General features: G+C 39.7%; 1 protein-coding gene across 2 annotated transcripts in view; it reads right to left on the reverse strand.

Moving 5' to 3' along the window:
- Window positions 1–8,237: 8,237 nt before the first annotated feature.
- Window positions 8,238–17,770, reverse strand: part of RNF145 (ring finger protein 145) — a 63,161-nt gene continuing 53,628 nt past the window's right edge. Inside the window, exons 9-11 of one of the 2 annotated variants that reach the window (XM_082623549.1) lie at window positions 13,371–13,518; window positions 12,116–12,472; window positions 8,238–9,859 (exon numbers count right to left, since the gene is read on the reverse strand). In XM_082623549.1, coding sequence (XP_082479675.1) covers window positions 9,476–9,859; window positions 12,116–12,472; window positions 13,371–13,518 — 889 coding nt within the window. In that variant the 3' untranslated portion in view covers window positions 8,238–9,475. The remainder of the gene's footprint in view (window positions 9,860–12,115; window positions 12,473–13,370; window positions 13,519–17,770) is intronic. The other variant, XM_082623550.1, reaches the window with a different exon arrangement.

The raw sequence follows: 17,770 nt of genomic DNA on the forward strand, positions 1-17,770 counted from the left end.
GTTGCAAAGGCCCCCAGCACATCAAGATCCAACTGCAGGGCATTCAAGTGACAGGGCAGCAGAGAACACTGATCTTTTGAACACTGATTCCCAGACTTTGATGCCCATAGGGATCCCTGAGGAAGCTTTTCAAAATCCTGATGTCCAGGTCTCACCGCAGCCTAACAGAATGTCTGCGGGAAAAGGGGGGACCCCAGAGGATTCCAATGTGCAGCAAAGTTTGAGAACCACTATGCTAAAGGATGCTCTATGATTCCAAGAACCTGTCCCCACAACATTGATAAAGCTGGTCTTTGGAAGTAAAACATGCTTCAATATGCCTTACAGAAGGCAAGAAGACTATTTCAATTTTAAATATTGAAGGTTTCTCACATTTGGTGGAAAATGAATCCAGGAGTAACAAGCTTAAACCCCCTCCTTAGTCACTTTGGACTATGAACAATGGACTTCACAAACAGCCACAGGTAAGCTGAGAAATTGGGCCCCCGATAAAGGAACTCATCACACTATTTATTGTTCTTATTTAACTGTATATCTTCCGAATGGACTATGAAAGCTCTAAGAGGGCAGTGACTACACCTGGCATTGAGCTCATGGCTGGTGCCCAGGAGTTACTTACAAACATGTGTTGATTAGATGCCCTGGGGACATAGGGAAGGTAAACTAGTTGGGGAACGGGGAGGATGTGAGATGGGATACTGGTTGGAGCTATGTTTCTACAACACCTTACACAGAACTGAGTAAGTATCAGTTGTCCATATCAAAGAACACACACAGGTGGAGTTTGGAGATCATCTGTCAGCTACTGAACAAATGAAACCTACAAAGTACCCAGCACAGAGAAGTGTCCAGGAGGTAGTCCCTGAGATGTCTTCCTTATCACCTCCACCGATTTTAAGGATAAGAATGAAAAATTCTAAAAGCATGCATCTGTGAACAGGCATGCACCATAATGTAATTATTAAGCAGACTCTGAAGCCAGACTGCCTGGGTTCAAATACTTAGCACTTTGGACTTTGAGCAGGTCATTGAACTCCTCCGTGCCTCAGTTTCCTCATCTGGAAAATGGGGATGATAATACCTACCCTCAACAGATGGGTATACGGGACAAAGGAGGGGTTTTTTTGTGTGTAAAGAGATTAAAAGAGAACCTGGCACAGGGCAAGGGTTACCCATTATTTTGCTGGAGAATACAAGAAAAAAAGAGGATGTAATGCTACTTTGGGATAAACACGTCAGATATTTGGAAAACATGGACCACGAGCTCAGTTAACTAGAAAGCAGGTATTCATAATGCTTTGGGGTCAACCCTAAGGGGAAAGGTAGGGGATTCAGTTCCCTAGTTCTCAGGCCCTATCTAACTCTCTTTAAATACAAGGCAATAGTCACTAGAAAGATTGGGTGGCTCAGTGAAATGACTGTGCTCACACTGATCCCCTCACCCCCATGCTGGGGGTGGTCAGCGGGGGACCTTCAAAGTCCATATCCTACAATGTCCATGGTGTGTTATTAATTGTGCCTCCACATTGGATTCTAAAGGCATAACACTGGACCTGAGTCCACTGAACTCCCTCCACCTCTGTCTTCAGAGGTAATGTAAAATGTATGCACATCCATCTGACAAAGCAAAATGTTAGTTTGTGTTTGCATTTGTGACCTAGGAAATGTCTGCTCCATATTTCAGTAAAAGGACTCTTTTTCTAAGTAGTTAATACTGCTTTTTTTTTTTTTTTAATAAAAGTTGGGTTTTTTTCTTCCTCCCAAATGACCAAGTGTAATTTGGTTGCTCCTTTCACTTTCCACTCTAGACGCAAATGCATTTCTTAGGTATCATTTCTTCAAGCTATTATTTGCTTTTTTTTCTTAAATGTGGAAGAAATGACAAAAACCTAACCCCCTAACATAAGATAAATGGCAGTGGCATGAAGGCAGGCTGTGGGCCTGTGAGATACAGATTGAAAGTTTTAAATGTTCTCATGATACAGAGTCGCTCAGTTAATTGGTTTCATTCCCTTGGCAACATACTTCCTCACACACATGGGCTTTTAGGAATCACTCCTCTACTGTCAGCAACATGAAAACACAGAGGCTCCCATCTTTCAAGCTGACTTCTGTTTGAGTAGCACAAAACATTTGGTTTTTACAAATGTAAAAAACTGCGCTCCTTTTTTTTAAGGGAGAGGGAGGAGTTTCAGGGTAATTTAGAGAAGGCTTTGGAAAAGATTAAACAACTAGAGAGAAAACAGGGATTTATGTATATATTTACATCTCTCTATCCCTCACGTGTTGTCCCTCAGAGCGATGTTAATACTTATCTAGGGAAGGAAGCAGTTTTATTTTAAAATTCTCCAAACCAAGACTTGACTCCCAGTCTCAAATACTTCCCATCTGTCCTCACAGTGTGATCACAGAGTCTGCACGATTTGTGGTTCTAACAACATGGACAGCATTTTCCAAATAAATGGTACAAGGACACCTTACAGCCAGCAGCTTACAACTTCCATGTCTTGATGGGCTGTGGCTTGCCATATATTGATTTATTCTGCACCCCAACTTTTATTTACTTGCCCTTTTCCCTTTTTAAGCAATGCACCAAAATTTTGATGTCAAATTGATAGATTTAAATTTTATAATATCCCAGAAATTCTGCTTCATCTTTTCACCAAAGCTTACATATAATACCTTTAAATGTAACGAAACGGCTCTCGTGAATGCAACGTAATAGACACAGGTATTTGGATATTGTTTTGAGGTGAGCAGATTATAACAGAAAGAGCACCAGACTGGAGTTCAGGATATCCAAGCACTGTTCCCAGCTCTGCCATCAACTGTGTGGCCTTGGACGAGTTGGTAGTTTGCTCTCTTATAAAACAGGATAAATGATCGAAATCTCTGAAGGCTGGTTTACCTCCAAAAATTCTATGGTTCTTTAGTGCTGTATGCTTGTGGGAAAGAAACTGACAATGTTTTACCTTCAAATATAAATAGTTTCAGACGTTTCTGGGTGGTTAATCAACCAAAGTGGTCAGTAACCTAGGTCAGATCTCATGCGTGCACCTGCACTGATGTGCCAGCCAGGCTTTGCTGCTTCACTGCAGAAGCCCTGTAGGCTGCTACATGGCCTGGGAACCTTAACCACAAGTGTTCCTCAGAGGCAAACATCTTCATGTCTATTTCTTCTCTAAGAATCTCCTGTAAAAGCAGTAGTTCCAGGGCTTCCCTGGTGGCGCAGTGGTTGAGAGTCCGCCTGCCGATGCAGGGGACACGGGTTCGTGCCCTGGTCCGGGAGGATCCCGCGTGCCGCGGAGCGGCTGGGCCCGGGAGCCATGGCCGCTGGGCCTGTGCGTCCGGAGCCTGTGCTCCGCAACGGGGGAGGCCACAACAGTGAGAGGCCCGTGTAAGGCAAAAAAAAAAAAAAAAAAAAAGCAGTAGTTCCAAAAACAAGGGCCCCCGCCCCCCTCACCAAAAGAGCAGGAGTATTTGTTCCAGATCAAACACTCTCACCTTCCAATGGAATCAGAATCATCTGTAAAATCTGTAAAAAGTTAAGTACTCAGGCTCCATCCCAAACCTACCCAATGAGAAGCTACAGGGTGGGCCCAGGCACCTGTATTTTTCACAAGCTTCCCACCTGCTTCTAATGCCTAACAAAGATGGAGAAACACTGTAACAAGTTGGTGATATCAACAATGCAAAATTCAGATGTAGACCCAAACTGAAAATACATTCAAGTGAAACACTTGGTCATTGATTTTTTTTTAATGACTAATGTAATTAAAGGAAAATGAGGTTTATCCACATTGCTTCTGGTTCTCATATTTTTCACTTTGATCAATACAGAGTATTTGCACTATACGATTTTATTAAATGAGAAGCCAAACTTGCCCAGTAATCACAGCCTCTCTCATGTGAACGGAGGGGTTTGATGATTACAATCTAATTTTCTAGAGCAGGTAGTGGTGGGGAGGGTATCTGGGGTAAATTAGAAAGCCCCCTAGACCCACCTCAACTCCTGGCAACTGCCACCAGGCAGGAATGAGTAACCTCAAGTGGCCAGCTCTTCCCATTTTCCAAAAGAAGCTAGAGAATTTGTATGTATAGTCTTGCAATTTTTAAATGGTTGGCAACTAAATCAAATGGTTTCTTCAAACATCCTCTAAAAATGCACCATTGAGGCCCAACAACAAAACAAAGTTCATCAACCCAGATTTCACCTGAATATCTGAAGTTTTTAAGTTCTGTTCTACGAGTTCTGAGTTCTGTATTTGAATTCGGTTAGATAATCAAAAATTATCGCACAGAAATTACTTCCAGCTGACACGTAACATTATGCTCTCTGCCTCTAGAACTAACAAGAAGTCTCTGCCATTTTTGAACTAAGGGGTTTACACAAGGAGCTACGTACTAAGTCCCTCTGTTTGCTCAGTAGGTACGCAGAGGGCTCCTGCCCTACGCCAGGCACTGAGAACACGGCAGTAAACCGAAACTTAGTTAAGTTTAATATCTGGCATAGCACATAAAAAGTACATAAAGCTCATCACTCCATCGGTGGTAAAGATTAGAAATACAGATGGGCAAAGCATTAAGAGCAAAATGGTACCTCAAAGATTATTTTTTCAGATGAGGTTGAAGCCCAGAAAAACAAAGGCTGGCCAAGGATCATACAACTTGAAAGGGAGTTAAAATGATAACTCAGAGCTTCTGCCTTTACTCAAAGCTCCTCTCACCCCCTTTGCTGCCTATTTCCCTAAATACAAGGGGACTGATAAAGGATCGTCAAAGGAAATTAGCAGGCTTGATGCCCATCAGAGAGATGAGTTCAGTTTGGCAAGTTGTCATTTGGAAAATAATAGAATATTCCATCTAGAACTGACTCAGAATTCGTCTACATTCATGGAGATTATTATTTCCAGCTAGTCAGAGGCCATTCTCTCTTACTTTAGAACATATAAAACAATAGAAAAGCAAGGAATTGCTTTTATCTATTAAGAATAGAAATAAAAATTAAGGGTCAAACAGCCAACATTCATTAAAAAAATAGGTTAGGAAAAGAACACCAAGATCAGTGTCAGCGAGATTAAGTAAGATGAACTGGACACCAGGAGTGTGGTTAATAGCAGGGTTTACTGTCTTACTGGCCATGTCCTACCTTTTACTCTCAACCATACTGCAACCGAATGTCCAGTCCACTGGAGGAAGGAAAGAAAGTATTTTTCTGAGTGGCCACAATCACTCATTCTGTAAACTGCTCCTAGTATTTTTGATTATTTTTTAAGTAAGTACTACCTACAAATACAACCCTGTTTTTAAGAGTATTCTCTATCTTCAAAGGTGGGAGAAACAGGTATGCCTTAACTGATAAACTACAAAATTGTTTGGAATGTATTTGAATTTCAGAAGCTAATGACAGGCAATGGACTTCAAAAAGAGATGTGAAAGAGATCCCTGGGTGGGCAGGGTGCTTGTCAATGGGGGTAGTTCTGCTATCACTGAATATAAAAGCAACTTGAAGAGACTAATTCCAAAAGTGAGATTATGGGTGATTTTTGTTGTTTTAAATTCTTTACTTTCCAAATAATGTGTTGAAAAAATGAGGGAAAAGTATTTTTTTAAATCATATAGCATTTAAAAAAAATCAAAATCTAATAATTCCTGTTTTCAACTTGCCATAATTCTAAAACTGGAGAAATTCTATTTTTAATATGAAAGCCAGAGTAGAAGCAACTGGAATGTAAAACTTGTTCTTTACAGCTTTCCCCCCCGCCCAAGATCAGCATATGATTTAGTAATACTTAAATCTCTGTAAGGTTCTTGTCCCATTTCCACAGACATAGAAAAAAGCCTTCCCACTTAAACATGGAGACTACAAAAGTTTTCCTTCTCCATTAACCAATTAAATTTACAATGTGACATACGTTAAAACCTTCTGGGAAAGCAGAGTGTTTCCGATGTAAAAGGCTTATGAAAACAGGGCATGTTCTTAAGAGAAAACATGGAAGCCCTAATGAGGGATTTCAGGGAGCCACATGTTCAGTGTTGGAAAATCAGACCTCTAGAGACAGGCTGTGCAAATAGCATGATTTAGATCATTAGGACAACAGTTTTACATGAAAAAAATGAAAAGCAACACAAGGTGGAAATATAAGTTGAACAAGTATGACAGTTTCAACTGTTTAGTACTAACTTTGATGTCAAAGTTCATAAGGTGATAAAGTTTTTAAGAGGGAACTGATCATGACAGAAAACACATATACACTGTCTGAAAAACAGTGGAAATCATTAAGCAGACAGGGTTTACAGGGATGTGATATTTTCTCACTTAATTTGATCAAGTGTCATAGAAGGGAAATTGAATCTAATTTTCTGGTTTTCTCTTCAGTAGTACGAACTAGGTGGTTAAACTTTATGTCTTCTTCTTAAATCAGGAGTCTGACAGTGAGCTGAATACTACTAACAAAAAATGACCAGAAAACAGAAATTTGAAATACAGATGGCATTATACAGAGCTACTGTCCCAGCATATTAGAACAAGGAACAAATGAAGTCAGAGGTGCTCAACTGGTATATTTTCAATCATTCACAGGTGTGCTCCCAGATTTTGAACAATGTGTAAATAAAAAATTAAGGGGTGCTTCCACTGAGGTGTGGCAGTCATCAGCACAGCTGATGCATTCTCTTTCCAGGCCCAGGAGGAAGACTGAACTTCCGCAGCCTCTTGTGCGGGTGGGACCACAGTTCTGGCCAGGGGGTGGTGCATCCACTGCTGGGAGGAGCAAGTAACTGCTAGAGGACAGCCTTCCAGAGCCTTTTCCCTTGCCATGACCATCAGGAAGGTTCAAGTCAGTGACTGTTCCAACAGCCTAGATCCCCGAGTACCTGTACCAAATACAGCACCCCACCCACTCTCCAACAGACACATATGCAGTGTATGGGATGTAAACCTTTGTTTTGAAGCCACTGAGATCTTGAGGGGTTTTGTTACTACAACATAATCTTGCTCTCCTGACTGAAACAAAAGGATATGCGCTGATAAAGAGTGTTATTTGCCCACCAGGCTGCTGGGCTGAGAGGCTCATGTGACTTGGTTAAGTATAGCTGGGGTCTCTGTGCTATTAGGAGGTTAAAAAGTGGTTTGTAGGGGCTTCCTTGGTGGCGCAGTGGTTAAGAATCTGCCTGCCAATGCAGGGGACACGGGTTCCATCCCTGGTCCGGGAAGATCCCACATGCCGCAGAGCAACTAAGCCTGTGCACCGCAACTACTGAGCCTTCACTCTAGAGCCCACGAGCCACAGCTACTGAGCTCGTGTGCCACAACTACCAAAGCCCACGTGCCTAGAGCCCGTGCTCCGCAACAAGCCACCACAATGAGAAGCCCGTGCACTGCAACCAAGAGTAGCCCCCGCTCACTGCAACTAGAGAAAGCCCGTGCACAGCAACCAAGACCCAACGCAGCCAAAATTAAAAATAAATAAAATAAAATAAATTTATTGAAAAAAAAGTGTTTTGTAATATGAAACTATGACAAAGAAATAGTTTTATGAAAACATCTGAGAACTTTTCCTGAAGTCTATATGAGAGAGTCAGTCCTTTGGTGTTAAGGATGGCCGAGTTCACTGTGCCATAAATAATTTCAAGTTCATATGCAATTTTATTCCTTTAAACATGGCACCAAACGTTTAATATTTGAATATGTACCTTTTACACAAGGGCTGAAATTCAGTTTTAAATCCAAGATTGCTGCTAGGTTTTTGGACAACAGCCTGACTACCACCAGAGGGTGCCATCTGCTGTTTTCTGCCTGACCAGGATCACCAAAAGGACGGTGAGAAACTTCCGGCTATACCTGGGGAGAAATTCATTCTGGTCTAGCCACTTCCTTTCTAAATGTAAAATCATGCTGGTGTCAGGCTAGTTGGATAGAATCACCCAGGAAGCTATGAAATGCACATTCTCAGGCACCCCAAAGGCCACCTCAGTAGGTCTGAAGTGGAGTTCAGAAATGTGTAATTTTTTTAAAAAGTTCCCTAGATACTTCTGATGCAGAGCCAGGTTTGCTACCACTGGTGTAGAAGATTTCAAAGAACTGATCCTTTTCAATCAAAATGTTTTGTCATCTGCAGGGCATTTTTTGACAGGGATCAAGATATCAGAAGCCCAGCTGGATAAGCAAAACCTCCTGAGAACAGAATTTCGGCAAGACACCTTACAATAATAATCATCACAGAAATAAAACACTGTTATCTTCAAATTTAAATTTATTAAGACATTCGGCTATGTCTGTCAGTCTACATCCAAATTTGCTACTAAAAATAAAATAAAGTCACATCCCACATTAGGAATACCGAGTCTGAAAAACACTTTTTGAGCCAAGCCTATTGTATAAATAAATGACTAGTTTCTTTTCATATCAAAATTCCCATAAAAAATTACATCCCCCCCCGCCCCAGTTCTACCTAGCCATGATGAATGTAAAAATTTAAATATGACAAATCCTTGTCAAAGAAAAGGTGCAAAGTCTATCAACAGCTTTAAAAGTGGCATTTGCAGAGTGTGATCATACCGTTATGTACTCATTCCCAAAGTGCAAATATTGCCATAATTTAACACTGTTTTGATTCAGTTGCAAGAATTAAACATTACACAGGATTGAAAAGTACACTTAGGGCCTTTATCAGTGCCCTAAAGCCCTTCCCACTTTGGTCTCCTACACTAACGTGGACTCCAAAGTGTTCATTAGAGTTTTAGTTTACTTCACACAGCCAACACAGTATACGACGTATTAACAAAAGTTTCATATACATCAAAATATTGAAGACTCCATCATAAAGTTCAAGAGTCTCAGATTACATGAATGCACCCGCAAGGCCCAAGTGCCCACCCACCCCCTCCCCCAAAGCACATACAAAGTATGAGCGTGCTTCGATCTTTGAATACAATCAATGCTTTTACGTCTTTGATTTCACTTCAGTGCTGTACAAATAATCACCTGACTGAGTTCCAATTAACTGAGGGAAAAGGGGGTAGAGAAAAGTGCTGGTCACCACTCATACTCTGTAACAAGAAGGGTCCTGTCCCATAGAAAGTGAAATATCAGTTCCACTTCTGCCTGCTTCCTCCCACGGTGTCCTCACGCTGTTTATCCTCCTTCCTTTAGCCCCTTTCAGACACTCAAATCTGATTTTATTTATCCCTTACAAATCAGGGGCCGTCTCTGAAGTTGCTGAGGTTGAATTTTCTTGGCAAACCTCTACCAAACATCAGCATAGGAATATATAAATACATTTTTATTAGCATACTTCGCAAAATTTCTCCCACAAAGTCAAGGGGATGAAAGCAGGTGGTCTCCACTGAGAGTACTTCCTGGATTAGATCCTTGGAATGTCAAGTTTCCTGCCTAATCACCTCATACATTCACTCCTCAAATCTGGGCACGAATTCCATCGTGAGTTAACTTCTCCTCCAGAGGAGCAAAGCATTACTCCTGCTGCTTTTCTTCTAGGCTGACCTCAACAGGATGTGCTGCATCTTTTGCACTAAGAGGACTTTCCTTGGGATCACAAGTCCCTTCCTGGCTATCTGATCTTCTGGCAATGAACTCGTCATTGTCCCTAGAACCTTCTTGCACCCCAGTCCCCAGAGGATGCTCCTGGCCTGGGGGTTCAGTACCTTCCTGAAGCACGTTTTGCTCAGCTCCAGCAGGAGGCTGTGGAACCAGGTCAGCTCCTAACCCTGGCAGCTGCGAGGAGTTTTTGAGGTGGCAGTGGCACAGAGGGCAGGTCTCCTGGACATACAGCCACTTCTTGAGACAGCCTGCGTGGAAGAAATGACTGCAAGGTGTGATCACAGCAGATTTCATGTCCTAAAAAGGGGGAAAAAGATAACTCGTAAATGTCTATTATCTAAAATCTTTGCTGCTATGCTCGAGTTCTAGTTCCAACATTTCTTTCTCACAAATTCTCCATAGAAAATTTGCAACACAGATCTTAGAATAAAACTCATTTTATATTTTTGTAATAATCCTCTTGCCATCAGAGACCCCTTTATACAAATAATACATGAACCACTGGCTAAGCAATTTTTAAAAAGAAGTAAAAACCAAAAATGAGGAAGAAACGACCTTCGTAACGGGGTTCGGACTTAGTATGAAACAAAGGTTATAAAACTGTAGCAGTATGATCACTGGGTCTCCACGAGTATAATTAGAACCTCAGGAAATCTGATGAAGGTTGGACTTTTTCCACTTTTTTCCTTCAACACAGCTCAACACATTATTCCATGATGAGACTATTGGCAAGGAGACAAAATCAGCCACATAACACCAGGGTATTGGCAAGGAAGTGGAAACTTCATTAGGGACAACGTACATCCCAGTTTTCACGATATAAGCCAGTGTTTTTTTCAGCGTGCATCAGAATCACCTGGAGTGCTGGCTAACCATGCATATTCTGGGGCCACCCCAGACCTACTGGATATCTGAAGATGGCATTCACAAATCCATAGGTAAAGCAAGCCACCCATGTGACTTTAATGCACACTTAAGTTTAATAACCACTGGAATAAGCAATGGTATACTTTGCAATAGTAGTCCTTGCGTAAGATATATTTGGGGAGGGAAGGCTAGGGATACGAAGTTTAAATTGTAACAACATACATTTAGTTGATCAACCATTAATCTTGTTTAAAGTCCCCAAACAAGGAGTTGTGGCTATAATAGAAATTCCTTGCCAAGAACTGGTAACACCTGGGAGTCAACTTTCAAGCAGAAAGCCATCCAAGGAAGAGCAGCCAGCTAGGAAGGTAAGCAATTTGAGTTTTATTTTCAGTGTGATATCAGCAGGTAGTTCAAGCACCTCAAAAAAAGTGATGTGACAACAGGAAATACAAAAAGAGGACTCTCAAATCCCAGAGATGGTGTATTTAGACATAGGCTGCTGAAGTTGATGTGCCCCAATTCTGTCTTGGCTATGCTTTGTCCTGCATACAACAAGGCTACCGAGCACAAGGGACCCGAAAGAAGACAATGACCACTTAACTTTGGGGGAATCTACATTGCTCCTCAATCCCCCCAAATGCAAAAACAACCTGGAAAATATTATTTTGCTAGTACCCGAAAGTATGCTCTAATAACAATCAAAAAGTGGCAGCTTAATTTTACTCTTAGGAAAAATTCTTATTCTAGATGGCCTTCACGCACAAACACATACACATCCCATCTACCCTGTAAAGCAGCCTTGGAGCAAGTACCTCCCCTGTATACTCATTGACACTATCTATAGTTTTTTTCCGTCAGCCCCCACTTTTTAAGAGTGATTTGAAAGGAACAGTTTGTGTTGTGGCCCAGAATTTCTGCCCATACTTCCAACAGTACAGTTTAGCTGTAAAAGCTGCTACTCAATCACCCTCCTGCACAGGTGACTGGTGACTAAACTCTAGGCCTGATGTTTGTTACTGTTATATTTCCAAGCTGATTTAAATACTATCTTTCAATCCTTCCTAGAAGGCAGTCATCAGCTACTGAGGGCTCATGTGCCAAAGATGCCAGGGAGGCCAACCATAATGTACACCAACTGGGTGCCTCTGCCATATCTCCTGCCCCCCACTTCCACACAGAGACTGCATCCACCTCAGATATACCTCAGCCCACAGGGAAGCACATACTCTCTCCACCTACGTCAAGTGAATGAACGTTTACTCCCTACCCTGGAAATACCAGGGGGAAAGAGTCAGAATCTTGGCACACCACTTTTCAGAAGTTGCTGACTCCTGATTGATAGTATGTATTTGATAGTACACATGTGTGTGTGTGTGTGTGTGTGTGTGTGTGTATTCAGGAGTAAATATAAAATACACCTGACCTGTTTTTCCTTTATTTATGGGTGAGCAATAATGTTGAAAATAACAGTAAATTAGAACTTGAGGAACTAAATTTAAAACTTACTTTAGAAATAAAATGGAAATATTTCATCAGGTCTTTAATAATATCTGAGGCCCACTTTTTTTTTACCCAGGGGATAATTTCTGCCTGGAAATTTAACTTGAATTTGGATAATGTGGTTAAAGTCCCAAGGGATACATGGTATGAACCACCCAAATGGCTTCTTACTGTATGAGTTACCTGATAACAGATGGCACAAATATCATTGTGTTTCTCAAGCTGCTCTTTTGTAGCGATGGGTAATGATTTAATCTTATTCACAGCGTCCCTTCGGAGAAGGAAGCTCTTCCACCCCAGTTGGGCCCGAAGCCACACATTATAGTAGGAATGGATGAAGATGATCATTGAGCCCATTACTGTCCATTCTCCAAAGATGGTCTCGGAGACGCCATAGGCCACCACACAGAGGGCCACGAGAAACTCCAGCAGGCGGTAAGTGCCGTTCACATAGTAGATGACATCATCCATGTTTTCTACTGGCTCTTTTCTGAATTCCTCAACCATAAATAAGACATAAATAAAAAGTGTTCCTAGAACCTGAAAAAAGAAAAGTATGTATATGATCGCTAATAAAGGTTTTTCCTAGACTTTAAGGGATAACACATTACTAATATCTTTAGTATCCAGAGGAGACAGTGGTACAATTAAAATGTGGGTGATCTCAGTAACACAGATCTTTGATACTGAAAAGTACCCTGAGATATAACTTTACTAAAATGATTCTGATTAGTAATCAGTCTTCTCTGACATTCTTTCCCTCTTTCCCCTACTCACCAAAACCCTCACAGTTCTATCTAACATTTCCTAATTCTGTACTCATATCTGTTCCTCAACTTTCAAAGAACCTTTACTTCTACAAGGAACAATGAATAAATCTTTATTGGCAGTGCTACATTTTTCTTTTACTTGTTACTGATTAGGCAGCCAAGATACACTTTTAAGTTACAGTAAGTTTATCCATTCCATGGTAACATTGTGTGTGTGTGCGTGTGTGTGAGTGTGTGTAAAGTATATATCATGTCCATGTAATACATACACAGGTATCATTTATTTACATACATTATGAAACTATGGATATTTTTGAGTGGGCAAAATGTGCTCCAAACAAGCGCTAAAATCTTTTAATATTTTATAGTTACTTATCTATTTAAGATTTACATGACAGTTCTGTATCATACCATTTTGAAAAAGAGATATTGCAAAGTTTAATTACCTTGATTAAAAGAATCTACAGTGACAGATAGGCTTAGTATTTTAATAACCTACCTTCTAACTCCTATGCTCAAATAAATAATGCATTCTAGTAAAGAGGATGGGAAGTAATCACCTAAATAGACCACTTATCATCATTAATCTTGAAAAAGTTTAATTCCTTTTCTGGAAGGAAAAATAAGAAAATCAGTTATTATAAGAAGTTAATTAATCCTGGGCTTACCTGAAGAGAGGTGAGAATGCTGCTAGAAATAATGATTAGAAGCCAAAAATCCATGTGGAAAAACTGGCAAATCATATAAGCCATATAAGCGGGGAACACCAGTAAAAATAAACAAAGGCTCACGGCACGGAAGTGTTTCCATAAACTCCTAGAGAAAGAAAAGTATTCTTTTAACGTGCCTGTCACCTAGCAGCACAACTAACCGATCTTGTGCCATGCTTCAATTTCACAGCATTTTACTGCACACCCTCCTCCATGCCAGTCACAGTGCTAGATTTCAGGGCAAGGCACGTCAAAGGCTTCAAGGCACCTTTTATCTTAACACCCCACACTCGGTCAATTGACAAGTACCACCAATTCTTTTTTTTTTTTTTCTGAATAGTTTGCTCTCAATCTCATTCCCATTCCAAGCAATCTCAAAGTGATGTCAGGCTTTTACAGCATTAAACTTCAACAATTTTAACAGTCATGTGCTGTCGTAAGTTGTGACGTCCTCTCCTCACCTGCACCACCCTGGATGAAACTCTCTGCAGCCGTGAGTGCAGTGTTACGAAGAGGAATGGCTCTCTGATGAGCAGGGGTATTACCCCTGACATCTGTTGAGGTTGGGGAAAAACTACGAACCACTGCACTTTAAGACCTGCCAGCTGGTCTTCCTCCCTTCTAGCCCCTGTTCCTAGAGAGATTAATCGTTCTAAAGCTCTGCTAGCAGAATACTGTCAATACCTTCTCTAAACTTCCTAGCCTGGCATTTTAGGTCCTCCACTCCCAATTTTTTTTTTTTTAGCCTTCTGTTAATTTATTTTTGGGGGGCTGTGTTGGGTCTTCGTTGCTGCATGCGGGCTTTCTCTAGTTGCAGCGAGTGGGGGCTACTCTTCATTGCGGTGTGCAAGCTTCTTATTGCGATGGCTTCTCTTGTTGCAGAGCACGGGCTCCAGCAGTTGCAGCATGCAAGCTCAGTAGTTGTGGCCCACGGGCTTAGTTGCTCCGCGGCATGTGGGATCTTCCCGGACGAGGGCTTGAACCCACGTCCCCGCATTGGCAGGCGGATTCTCAACCACTGTGACACCAGGGAAACCCCATCACTCCCAATTTTTTGGTCCAAATTTGCCAACATCTGTCCCTCACTACAAGCAAAGATGGTTAACTCTCTTCCCAAAAAAACACAAGCACTCTTAAAAATCCCACCAGAAATGCCTGCATCCCACTCTCTCCTTTTCTAAACGCTTTAGACTAGCTCAAGCTAAATAAATATATTTATACAGGTAATGATATCCTTTCCCCAGGAATCACCTACCCTCTCAGAATTCTTAACATCTGTACCAAACAATCATACAATAAACTGAAGCACTGCTTCAATGTATAGATATTTATATATAATATTTTATATATTACATATCATATACACCTAAACATTCTTACTTATATTTTTATTTTATATTTATTATTTAAATAAAAATATTTTATATATGTACACACATTTTTAAAGTCTTACCACCCATATTTAATCTCCTCAAGAATAGGATAACTCCAGCTCCTAAGCACAGAGGCTTGTTTGAAATAAGTACCAAATAAAACTTGAAAACTTATTTCTGCTTGATATTTTTCAAATTATTTTCCATCAATTACTACCTTTTCTTACCCACCCATCTATCCACCCAAGTGCAAAGCCCTATGATACAAGCAGGACAAAAGGTAATTGTGGTCATTACACAGCAGAATAGTTCCATATATAACGTTATGCTTTTAAGACACCCAACAAGTCAAGAAATTTCTTAGACTTAGATTTCAGCTTCTGATTCCACTTGAACCCTCCTTGTCAATAGTGGAATACACAGCAGGAGTCCCCTAGTTATGGCAAAAGGAAAAGGAACATAATCTTTTCTTTTATTTAGCTCTTCATACACTGTACTATTCTAATAGATCATTCCTTAAATATATCCCAAATTTAATAGATTGTAAACCAACTTCTAAAAGAAAAATGACACAAAACCCTCCCCCAATGAGTGCCCTAAGCAGAACCTTGAAAAAATCTTTTTGTGCAACAATAAAAAAAGGTATGATTTCCACCCCCTACAAGTTTATTATTTACTTTATATATCCAATTTATAAGACAAATGATGATGTAATGACTTAATACCCCAACAAGGGGTTTAAAGAAAAAAAAAAAGATGCTAGATACTTCCATTTCCTTGGTAAATAAAAGCCAAAGTTGGAGTAATTTTTTAACGTAAGGATCACAAATCTAGAAAGAAATCAGCGTGAGCCCCAAACAGCCATCCCCTCTCTTAAAAACAAAACTCAATTACAATCTATGTAAACTGAATATCAAGACTTAAATCATTTAATGATTCCCTAATAAAAACAAACATAGATTATTTAAAAACATTACGAGGAAACGTGAATTTCAACCAAAATAGTTTAAAGCTCATAGCCACAATAATAATTCTGTTTTAATTAAATATCAGCATCTGTGATATGTTCTCAAGTCCATGTGAAGTATCTCAAGGAGACAGAAAAGTAACATAAATCATCCTGCCTACCTTTAACTCTACTACAACATAGGTGGGAGGAAAAATAACCACACTAAGTTAAATGCTACACTGTGTGGGTCTGTCCACAATTAGCAAGTCTGATAAGAAAGTAAATTATTATTCTGGTTAAAATTAAAGCTAGGTACTTTGGAAAGTGTTTTACATCTTTTCTTGTCAAACATTTTTCTTATGAGAAGTTAGGGGACAAATATAAACCTGGCACAGTAGCCCTGCTTTGAGATTCCAAACTTTTACTTTTTTTAAAGAAAAGCAGGCAGTAGTTATAATAGGGCAATTTGCCTTAAAACTTTAAATATATTTTTCAAAATCAAGCTAGCTGTGATTCACTTATATAATTTACATATATATACAAACATATATTTTATACATGTACACAGAAACGTAAATATAACATTATGCCAACAGTTTTAAACTTACGTCTAATTTCTGTGTTTTATATACACACAAACATTACATACATATTTATCCTTATTTAAGCAGTTAAAATTCAATAAAAATCTAATTTAAAATTAAACATAAAATGAATAGTGGAAAATGATGCTGGAATCTCATCCCATTAACAGGTTAAGCACTATAAAGTGAAAAAAAATGTTTTTAATTCACCTCAACCATTTCATGAAAAGTTTGAAAATCTGCTATATCATTTGAATACAGCAGACTCTAGTTGTAAAATTCCTTGCTAACAACTGTAATAAAATTCCTGGATAAAAGTAACAATTATATCTACGGCTAAAACTATCTGAGACACATTTTTAAGTTTAAACACTGGAAATTACCTCCAGTCCAAGCAACACCAAGACGTGTGAGGATTTTCCCCTAATAATTACTTCCTTAACGACAGAGAGAAGCAGTTTCAATATTACCTTTTAATTGTTAACCTAATGTGAGAATTAGGATATTTTTCATTTCCTTTTTTAATGGTACACTTAATTGAATTAATTACAATCCTGGTACACTTAATTGAATTAATCACAATCCTCTGTTCAAAATGCATTATCGTTATTGGTCTGTGCATGTCCCCCTTTTTATTAGTTCGTAATCCAATCAGCTATTTTAAATACCTGAAATGTAGCAAGCATTCATGAACCCATCTCCCCGTACAGAAGAGGCCCTGGACCATGTGGCAGGCCAGCCTAGTCCATGTCCTGCCTCCCTCTACCCAATGAAACCATTTCATGAGTCCTGTGCTTGCTTCCCTTTCTACAGTTTTGTTTATCCATATGTACTCCTAAAGAGTGTATTTTAAAATTCTGTTTTTGAAATAAAAATAACATTCTATATTGTCATCTTTTTGGATTTACTTTATATATTGCTATGAATCATTCATAATGTTTAATGCATCACTATGTTTTTAACATTCCACTGTGACTATTATCACATTTATTCACCCCCTTTCCTGTTTGACTGGCATATGATTTGTTCCCAGGTTTTTGCTGTTGTGAATTGTGCTATGAACATTCTTCTACATGTCCCTCCTGAACATGCACAAGAATGTCTTGAGTATCTACTAAGGAGGAGACAATGCTAAACTGTTTTCCAAAGCGATTACAGTAATTTACACTCCCACCAGAAACGTGGGATATCTGGGGACCTATGTTTTCTTCTACCCTAGGTATCAGCTGACTTTCTTTCCTCTCTCTCCCTTCCTTCCTTCTCTTCTATTATTTATTCATTGCCACTTCCACAGGTTTAAAACAGTATCTCACAGCAGTCTTGATTCACATTTCTCTGACCACTAAAGACGCTGAACCTCTCTTCATAGTCATTGTTTCTGCTTTCACTAAAAGCCTGATGATGTATTTTATCCACTTCTCTCACCAATATGAGCTATTTACATATTCTTGA

This window comes from Mesoplodon mirus (genome assembly GCF_964341445.2).
Source record: "Mesoplodon mirus genome assembly, chromosome: 5".
Lineage (NCBI taxonomy): Eukaryota > Metazoa > Chordata > Mammalia > Artiodactyla > Ziphiidae > Mesoplodon > Mesoplodon mirus.